The sequence below is a fragment of the Tetrao urogallus genome, assembly GCF_951394365.1.
Source record: "Tetrao urogallus genome assembly, chromosome: 7".
Classification (NCBI taxonomy): Eukaryota; Metazoa; Chordata; class Aves; order Galliformes; family Phasianidae; genus Tetrao; species Tetrao urogallus.
Window position 1 is genome coordinate 9,680,080 of NC_136820.1, and position 10,444 is coordinate 9,690,523.

Sequence of the window (10,444 nt, forward strand, 5' to 3'; positions counted from 1 at the left end):
GCTAATATGTGGGATAAACTGGGAGTTAAAAGCTCTCTACCAAGTTGTGTCTTAAACACCTTGGAGTTAGAAAGAAGACAATGCTAGTGGTCTTTGTTTCCCACATGTGTTAAACAAACAAAAATTCTGCAATTCGAGTTCTTTTGGCAGGAGTGAAAGCAGCATGTTTGCGAGGAAAGCAGTGATTCTCAATTTCATAATGATATGAGCTGAAGGGAAATTACAGGATTTGCTTTGAGGCTCATTATGTGTGGACAGCACTAAGTGTGGGTATGTATGCAATTGGACAGAAATGTGGCAAGATGTGTAATGTTCAAGCCATTATGGCCCAGTTCCCACTGTGGTGGACAAAAATGTCATGTTTGCAATGACAATAAATGGGGCATGGTAGGAAAAAAATAACCAACAGGATTAACAACAGCCCATGCTCTGGTCTCTGAGATTTAAGATTTAATTTTTTTTCCCTGGTCCTGTTTGCTTCTCTGAGGGTTTTCATCTCCCAGCTACAAACCAGCTGAGCACTTTGCCTGATTTTAACACACTTCCTGTATGGTTGGAAATCCCTGTCCTTGCCCTCTTCCTTCTAGTGATGGAAGAACACTGGGGCAGGTTTTGCTGCTGAGCAGAAGGCATTAGCAGCACCGGGTGCTTCCCTGTGGCCACGCTTGTCCCTGAGGTGACGATAATGGCAGTGTTGAAGGATGGTACCTATGACAGCTGAATTCAGCCCAGAGTCTGTCCCAGTTGTTGCTGTTCTCTTAATTACTGGCTAGTAATTAGAGCTGGGCCTCAATGGCATTGAGGAAATTTTGCTGGGGATGAGTGAAACCAGTATCAGCCGTACAGCAGTTCAGCAAAGATCACAGTGTTGGGGGGTCCTAAAGAGAAGGGAACATAAATGTGATTTGTATGCCAATGTGCACGATGTGCAGGTTCATGCATTTATCTACCACTTATCCCTTCTTTTCTCATCAGAATTTCTATGTGCCCTCACACAAGGTGTGCCACCAGCAAAGTGATCCTGCTGTTACCTGCAGTCCTGCCCTATGCTTCCCTGGTTTCACAAAGTGACTCTGCACCCTCCTGCACACACCAAGCCACCCTGATGCGTTCAGACACATCCTCTGGACACACTCAGATGCCACTGGCAAGTGGCACTACATCACTGAGTGTCCGTGGCCAAGGGCCAACTCAGATTGAGAAGAATGGGACCCGGCTGCTCACTCTCTGGGCACACTGGTGGCTCCCAGGTGACCCTCTTCTTGTTTGGGGATTTTTTTTTCACGGTGATTGTTTTGTTCATTGGGATGTGACCATGTTGGCAGCAGCCCCTGCTTTTCTTGATGCATCTCAGCTGGAAATAGTGATAAAAGAGTCATCTCCCCTTTGTTATTGAAGGAGCTTACCAGAAAAGTCAACAGCAAAAACAACAACAACAACAATAAAAAATAAAAATAAAAAAAAAAAACCAACAAAAAACCCGTGTGTGTTTGAGCCACCTAAACCATGCAAACCACAGAGAGAACAGCCGCTCACAGGTTTGATTGGGCCTGGGTCCAGGAGCACACACCCAACGCAACCTACAAAGCCTGGGGCTCAGCGTGGCTGCGCAGAGCAGGGCGTGCAGCAGTGCGGCCGACCTCCCCGCAGCGACCACCGGTGAGTGCCCTACTTTCAGCCAACTCGCTTTCCTCAGTGGACAGGAATCTGTGTTACAAACAGGCTCTTTAATTTGGAAAAGCAGCCACTGACCTCGCAAAGTTAGGATGGATCTTTTCTATTGCAACAAAGATGAGCAGGAGATAACGCAGGTATTTTGCAGTGCTCCCAGAGTGACTACAACCAACCGGCTCTGGCAGCAGATGCCAGAGCAACATTTTGGAAACAAGGCCTTGAGAAGGCATCTTGCTCCCTGCACTCACCAATGCACACCGAGCTCTTAGAGCTTATTTCTTGAGGTCTGGCCTGGTCATGGGTAGTTTTGGTGAAATCTCCCAGTTTTTCTGCAAGGAGATCTGGATGTGTTGAGGAACTCTGAAGCCTGCAGCAAGTAGGAGGTCACTGCAGGAGAAAATCAAGTGCTCGCTGTAGCATCTGAATGGCCATTATGCCCCAAACCAAATGACTGCTACTATTAATATAACCTCTGGCAAGCACAGCGGCAAAACCCCAGTGAGAGGCCACTGCTGTGGTTAGCACAGTGCTTCTTCTGCCTTGAAGCCGACTTCGCAACGCTTTGCTTCTCAGACAGTACAAACCCAGCTTGATTTCCAACTGCCTCTGCATTTACTGTGATGTGAGTGAGCCTGTGTGCTGCAACACGGCTGGAGCCAGGTGGGGACGGGAAGGGGATGGGGATGGGGGCTTTGCCATGTGCGACAGGGATGAGAACATTTTTCATTTTTCTCCAGTTAACGCGGCCCTGCCCATCATCGTTTGCATGTACAAAGCTACAGCTGGTCTTTACTGCTATGTCTTAATATTTGAATGTATGTGTTACACACATGCGTTTCTTTCCAGCCTGTTTTTGCTGGTGTGAATTCTGAGCCACGCAGTTGCATTGTTATGCTTTGGCCACATACTTTCCATGGCAGGCTGCTTTGGATAGACAGCAAACAGCATATAGCTTGAGCTCTGCACTTCAAAAATTGTGCGTCAGGGCATGGATGACATTGTTCCAAATTGATATCTGTATTTGATCCTCCAGGGGCCAGCAGAATCCTCCATGTAGTTCTGTGTCTTGGTAGAAAACTCAAGAAACTATGAGCACACGCTTGTGGCTATTTTTATTTCTTCAATCTCCTCTCAGTACTCTGTTCTTTCATTGAAAAGAGCTTGTGCTGCAAATCTCATTCCATATTCACTGGAGTTACTGCATGGAGACAGAAATAAAAGCCTTGGTCCCCAGTTTGTGCTTTCAATATCCAATAACAACCACTTTACATTTTAGACTAAATTCCAGAACCTCACAAATGTTTGCTGCAAACATCCTATGCTGGGCAATGCACAGCCAACATGAGTGCAAGATGCAGAGGTGACCAGCTTGCTGCATCAGCTCCTGCCCTGGTTAACACTGGGGACGGTACTTTTGGCTGGTGCATGGGAGAAACCCAAGAGAAAGCATCTGAATGTGGGCTGTTCCCCCAAGGAAAGGCTGAGCTCAGTGGTGGCTGTGTGACCTGGCTCATTTGACTTTTGTGACGGCTCCTGTACAAAGCAATCTGCAGTAAAAAACAGTCTTTCTAGTGTCTGGGGGCATAACAAGCTGCTGTGAGGGGCCCAGCGAAGAGCATGGCAGTCAACAGATAGGAGATGCTGCAGGCAGAGTGCAGGGGATGCAAATAGTTTAGTACTGCAAGCCACCCTTATAAGGCAGGTACTTTTCCTTGCTAGTTGCTAGACAATTCGTGAGAGACGTTAAACATTCTCATGAAGCTATGGCGCATTGAGATGGCTTTCTTTTTTGATGTGTGAACTGGGGACTGTACGTCTTATTAAAAATGAAATCACACTGACCCTAGTAAGTCAAAGGGTGTAATCGGCACAGCAGCAGAGAGAAGCTGAGGCCCTAATTTACCCTTAGCTTTTCCTGCATTAAGGATCTTTTCTGCCCATCTTTTAGCAAAATGGAAACATCTCAGAGACACTGGTTTCTGCTTGGTTTGCCCATCTACCAGCCAGACACATCTAAGAGGGTTAAAAAGCTTCAGTTCAGAAAGCTAGCTGAGAATCCCACTGAGGTTTACATTAAAATAAAATAATTGAAGAAGAGAGTCACAGTCCTATTTTAGAGATATTTCAAATTGTTTGTTTTGCTCCCATCTTTTCTCTCCAGAGTGCAGTATCTCCTTCAATACAAGGAAAAAATCGAGTGAAGATGGCACTTGCAGGCACAGTGAGTACACACAAATGTTGCTATGTAATCTCATTTTTTCCTTCCCCCAACATCAGTTTTCTACTCCCAAGAGCCAGTTGTGCTGCCCCACCATAGCAATGTTACAAAGCTTTCTTCTCCACGTCTTTCTGAGTCTGGATTTTTTATGTATTTGAATCTTCTCTTGGGCGTGGGTGCATTACAAGCCATCTGAAAACCACTGTTTTGCTGATGGCTTTTCCCAACTAAAATGGGTGATGCTGGGGATCTTAAGCTACATCTGGTGAATTTATGCTCTTATGGGCCACCTCAATGTGAATTTACCCAGTGTCCCACCACAGGTTCCCCACACTGGCAAGACCAGCCTGGATTACTACAGGAATGACAGCGCAGGGCTGTCTGTCATTGGGAACCCCGCCAACGACACAGAGCTCATGTGTGACAGGAGGCAGGTCTGGCAGTTTGCTCGAACTTTCTTGCCCGTGTTTTTCTGGCTCATCTTCTTTGTGGGCACGGTGGGAAATGCCTTGGTCGTTCTCATCTACTGCAAATACCGCTTCAGGAGGAGCATGATGGACCGCTACCTGCTGCACTTAGCTGTTGCAGATCTGCTCCTCCTTTTCACCCTCCCTTTCTGGGCCACGGCTGCCTCCAGTGGATGGATCTTCAGAAATTTCATGTGCAAAGTCGTCAATAGCATGTATAAGATCAACTTCTACAGCTGCATCTTGTTTCTAACATGCATCAGTTTTGACAGGTACATCACCATTGTTCAAGCAACAAAAGCTAAATCTTCCAAGCAAAGGCGGATCCTGCACAGCAAACTCGTGTGCTTGGCTGTCTGGCTGGCATCTGTCAGCCTGTGCCTCCCTGAGATAATGTACAGCCAGAGCAAGCAGATCGGTTCTGTGGCGGTGTGCAAAATGGCGTACCCACCCAACGTTGGCATGGCTTTCAGAGTTGCCGTCCTGGCTCTGAAGGTCACTATAGGCTTCTTCCTCCCGCTTCTGGTCATGGTTATTTGCTACACCCTGATCATCCACACCCTCCTCCAAGCCAAAAGATGCCAAAAGCAGAAATCATTAAAGATCATCACCATGATCATCACCGCCTTTCTTCTCTCTCAGTTCCCGTATAACATTGTTTTGCTGATCAAGACCATCAACATGTACACCGGGGCGGTGTACAGCTGCCAGACCATCAACGGGCTGGACATTGGGCTGCAGGTTACCCAGAGCATCGCCTTTCTCCACAGCTGCCTCAACCCCTTCCTTTATGTCTTTGCTGGGGAGCGTTTCAGGATGGCACTGGCCAGAATGGTGCGGAGCACTGGCCGCTACTGGTCTAGAGGCCAGGAGCAGTGCTCCTCCTTGGGTGACAGCCAGGAGCACAGCTCCAACTGGTCCTTTGCCATGCTGGGGCGGCGGCGGGTGAGGAACTCACTCACCCTCAGCACCCATTTGGCCTCCTCTGTTGTTCCTGCCTCATGCCAAGTCTTTGTGTAAGCCAGTGTCTCCTGAGGGTTATCAAGCATGTCCTTTTAGACATCACTCCTGCACCCCAAAGATTGCCTTGGAGGAGGACTGGCCTCCTTGGTTGTGTCCAGGACTGAGCTGGGACACTGAGGGCCCTACATGTGCTTCCTTCGTGCCCTGCCAAGCCAGACCAGGCCTCGCTCACATAGAGAAGTGAAACCTTCTGCACCATGCAGCAAAATTGGAGCCAGGCATGTTGTGAGCCAAGCTGACAAGGAATAAGAGCTATCTCTGAGGCAGCTCTTAGAACCCATCCATTGCTCAAAACACAGCCCAAATAGCAAGCCTCTCAGAAGCCATCCATGGGAAGTGGTGAGAAGGAGCTGGGCCCTTGCTGCAGGACAGCTCCATGATAACTCAATTTTTGGCCATTGCCTGGTTTCAGAAAGTGAAGGCTGCTCCCTGCACAAATGGACACAATGCTGCTTTGTGGGACAGTCAAAGGAAAGCTAATATTCTGTACTCACTACAGAATTAAATCCTTCTCCTGTATTTTAGCTCTTTGGTGTAGGGTGAGAGCAGGTGCAATGTATTTGCTGCAGTTTGTATTTCTCTGCACTGACAAGCCACAACTCGCAGTAAGAATTCAAGGCCACTGGATGCTCTGAGTTTTCTGTCCCCAAGCACTTAAACCCCAAACTGATGATTCAACAAGCCATCAATTACGGCACCTTTGCAAAGACAACAAAAGATGTTTAACCCAGAATTGATGAGACAGAGAGTCATAAGACCTCAAACCTATTGTTAGCACATTTCGGTTGAGATGCTCCTCTTGGGGCTGGTGGGGTACAAGATGCATTTAGGTGGGACCTGCAGCAAACCTACCAGTTTCTTGGGAACTGCAGATGGGCCAACACTGGCACCATAAGGGTACGGGAGGTCTGCGGCACCGCAAGGCTCCCAGCAGTGCCAATTCCCGCCCCAAGCACCCCAAGCTTATGCTGCTTGTTTTAGTGCCCAGGAGGCTTTCTTGTAAATAACCAATTTTAATAATCTGCTTTGGCGTTAGGTGACTATCACTCATTAAAGCATCTGAGTAAACACCAGTTTTCTGCAAGGCTTGGCACTGCTTTCCTAACTAACACAGTAAATGTGGGTAGATGGGGTTCTACTTTGACATACATGTTTTGAGGGTTTTTTATTGTTCTTCATTTTTGCCTTAGAGAAATAAGTGCTGAAAGAGACATGCATTTTTTTCCTGTATGTGTAAAGGCGGCGTTTGTGATTTGTGTGGAGCTCAAATTGAGCAGAAGCTGAAATTCCCTTCAATAAAGCACTGTCACTTACACATCCACCGCGGGGATGGACTGGTAGTGTCTTTGCCTACAAACCCGCTCCACCTTTGCATCCATACACCCAACCTGTTTCCTCCCGTGTCTGAGGAGAAGCAAATAGCCTCCCTATGTTTGCAATTCCCAGTAACTGACAGCAGACACACAACATAGTGAAGCAGTGTCAGTGAAGTAGTGAAGTCAATAAAGCAAGAGGACTTACCCGAAACGCTGTCCTCCTTAAAAACAGCTGTGCAAGCTTCAGCCATGGAATTCCTGGTGGCTGTGAGCAGCGGGCAGCAAAGAGGGATGGATGCCCGTGTTTCAGCACACAGGTGAGTGCTGTGCCCTCACGCAGCAAAAGCGCAGTGGGAAATTCTCATGCGGGGCCGGCGAGTGAAACTGCTGAGGCTGGTGACACGGCGCTGAACTTTCAGCAGGTCAGGGCACCGGGTCGTCCCCCGGTCACGTCCCGCTCTGAGTCAGGCAGTGCCTGCAGTGCGCGCTCCCAGCGGGGCTCAGCACGGAGGTGCTGCTCCTCAGGGGCCTCTGTGCTGTCTGTGTGTCACATCACATTTTGGAGTGTGGCCCCATCCTCGCCTTTTCACCCCTCAGCACCTGTTAGGCGTTACAGTCCAGAGGCCTCAAGCCGAGGACGAGGCACTCCATCTACCAGAGAGCAGAGCAGCACAGCCAGGTGCTCCTGAGGCCCTGTGAGTCAGCCAGCTGGGTTTTGCCTCAGTCACCCACAAAAACATCTGTGTGCATAAAATGAGGTCTCGGTGAAATGACTGCAGGCTTCCAAGAGCCTCAAGCAGGCCAGGAGCCCACTGCCTCATTCCTAGATTCCTCAGACCATGCAAAGCCGTGCCATAATGGGGACTGCTGCCAGTAGCTCTGAACTGCCATTAATTCCATGTCTCAAAGGCCCCAGAGGTGGCCACGACCGTCAGGCTGTCACGTAGCATCGCAGCAGCCTGTCTGCGGTGTGAGGAGAGGAAGCGCATGAGAGCTGGGGAGGAAATGCCACTTCCTGCAGACAAACCTGTTCAACCGACAGCAGCTCCCACCTCAAACGCAGATGGGGGGTACAGGAATACGGCCCCTGCCTCTTCCAGGGAGCAGAGCAACTACGGGACAGTGAGGATCGCCATGGCTGCTGCAAACATCGCTTAAAGTCACACTATGTAGTATGGTTGTATTCATCCTGAAACCTGAACTACTGATGTGAGTTTGGTACACGTAAAATCATCATTTCCAGGTTCAACACTCTGTGATTTCACTGCTCAGACACCATAGATTCCATGCCCTTGAGAGCTGTTTTTTTTTTCTGAGCCTGGGCTATAGGAATGTTGAGACCTTGTATTTGGCCTGCAAAGTGACAATTCAAGGACTAATGGAGAGTATATCATTGCCCCGTGCAGCCATACACTTTCACATGGTCCACACAGCAGTGCTGTACTGGGTGCGCTAAGGTCAGTAACTGGGATTGACAGTAGGACATAGATGGGTTAAAATCCCATGTAAGACAGCATTAGGGCTCAGATTATCTTGCCTTTAGCATGGAGGATGCATTGCTTAATAAGGCTGAGAATTGATTATTGGAGATTTACACAGAGACTTTCAACAGCTACAGCCTCCCTTTTAGAGCTGCACAGCAGCTCGGATGTATTTGGTCTTTGCAGTTCCCTTGTATTCCATGCTAAGCATGGCTGAGGCTTGATTCCAGAGGTGCCTCTGAGCTTCTTCTTGCAGCCCCCAGAAGAAATCTACAAGGACACAGCAACTGAAAAGAAGAAGTGATGACTGATGGTGGTGGGGCCCCCTGTCCCCATTCCGACGGCCCCAGCAGCTCAGGTTAGCCTACATGGGGCCAAGTCTACAAATGCAAACAGATGTTTCTCCAACCCCTCCAAATGCCTCTCACTCGCACAATCGTTCAGTATAAATGGACTCAATCTTATTTTCTAACCTTCTAATTTTTCCTTATTTCCCAACGTTTTTCCAGCCTAGAAGTAGATCTGATTTATCTTCATGACAAAGTCAAGACAGGGATCTCTTGGAAAGAGTCCAGCGGAGGGCCACGAAGATGGTGAAGGGCCTGGAGCATCTCCCCTATGAGGAAAGGCTGAGTGAACTGGGTCTGTTCAGCCTTGAGAAAAGGAGACTGAGAGGGGACCTGATCCAGGTCTATAAATATCTAAGGTGTGGGGGGCAGAATGGCGAGGCCGGACTCTTTTCAGTGGTGAGTGGAGACAGGACAAGGGGAAATGGCCAGAAACTGCAGCATAGGAAGTTCCGCACAAACGTGCACAAGAACTTCTGTACAGTGAGGGTGACGGAGCACTGGAACAGGCTGCCCAGGGAGGTGGTGGAGTCTCCTTCTCTGGAGATGTTCAAGACCTGCCTGGATGCCTACCTGTGCGACCTGCTGTAGGGAACCTGCTTTGGCAGGGGGGTTGGACTCGATGATCTCAGGAGGTCCCTTCCAACCCCTACAGTTCTGTGATTCTGTGATTCTGTGATCTCTGCCTGGCACAAAGTAGACATACACGCTGGATGATAAAGAAGTTTATTTTTTTTAATTCCTGAGGTTATAAAAGGAAAAAAAAAAGCATCAAGAAACAAACATTCCAGTACATGACTGTCTACACCTCTGTAACTGCACAGATGCTGGGATACACAAATCTCTTTTTTTCCCCCTCGTGGAACGTGAAATTTGATGTGAATGGATTTGCAATTCTTTGGCAGCTAAAACCAGAAAACGTTTCTGAACAACTTACAATATAAGTGTCTGAGTATAATTAAAACTATAGTGCAATTTTGATTTTTAAAAAGAGCAAATTCAGGCTTTTGAAGCGGTGCTACTTCTTACTGTGCAAATCTCAGTGATGTCTCATAAAGCAGCATTGAGTAATGCTGAATAAAGGAATTATGTCATTTTCTTAAAATAACTGTGTTCTTTCCTCTGCATAAATCCCTGCCTAGCAAAAAACAAATTACCCTTCCTTATTCTAGCACCCAGAAAAAAACACCCAATTAGATATGCTGACTTTTTATGCACTCTTTGTATATAAAGGTCACAGGCATGACATCCCCTTAAATCAGTTTTGTGATTGATTTTAAGTATTTCTCTTAATTGTACTGCAGGGGATGGTCTTCTAACCAAAGGCCCAGTGCAACAACACACCTGAACCTCTGTAGGCAAACAGATTTATCAGCACTGAAGGCATACCTCACATGAACAGGTTCTTTACAAATGAGGGTATAAAGTGCTTGAGTGAAGTCTCTTGCACAAACCTATGCTTGTGGGCAGTCCTACACCGGGGCCCCGTGACTCCAGCAATAAATGATCTGGGACAGTCACACAACAGCTCTGTAACAAGAACACGTTCTTTGCTGTGTTCTCTGCACAGCCCCTGAGGTGGAAAAGACTCCCTCATCTAGGTGACACAGTGGGTTCCCTTACTTGAACAGTTCCTTCTAACAGCTGAGCTCATGTCCACTTGTTGCATCTTTACCTGATGGAATATTTGCTTTTCTGAAATGACTTCTGTTTAAATGCTCTCCTCTGTGAGAAGCAAACAATAATTTGTTATCTTGAACCTATAGGTTCTTGCTCCTCCTCCTCTTAGTCCTCTTTTGGAGAGCAAAAAAGCCAGGTTTTCCTGTCTCTCACGTGACAGGAAAACCTAAAGAAAAGCTAACAGAAAGACTCAAATGCTAAAAAGAAAATCATCCAGTGTTTTTATTACCCACCTTCC

At 47.6% G+C, this 10,444-nt stretch overlaps 1 protein-coding gene across 1 annotated transcript; it reads left to right on the forward strand.

The window, feature by feature from the left end:
* Positions 1-4,173: 4,173 nt before the first annotated feature.
* Positions 4,174-5,379, forward strand: LOC306948781 (C-C chemokine receptor type 9-like; the record flags this gene model as incomplete). Its single annotated transcript, XM_079538478.1, has 1 exon — positions 4,174-5,379. One exon carries the CDS (start codon positions 4,174-4,176, stop codon positions 5,377-5,379), a length of 1,206 nt encoding a protein of 401 aa, XP_079394604.1.
* Between the last annotated feature and the right edge of the window lie 5,065 nt (positions 5,380-10,444).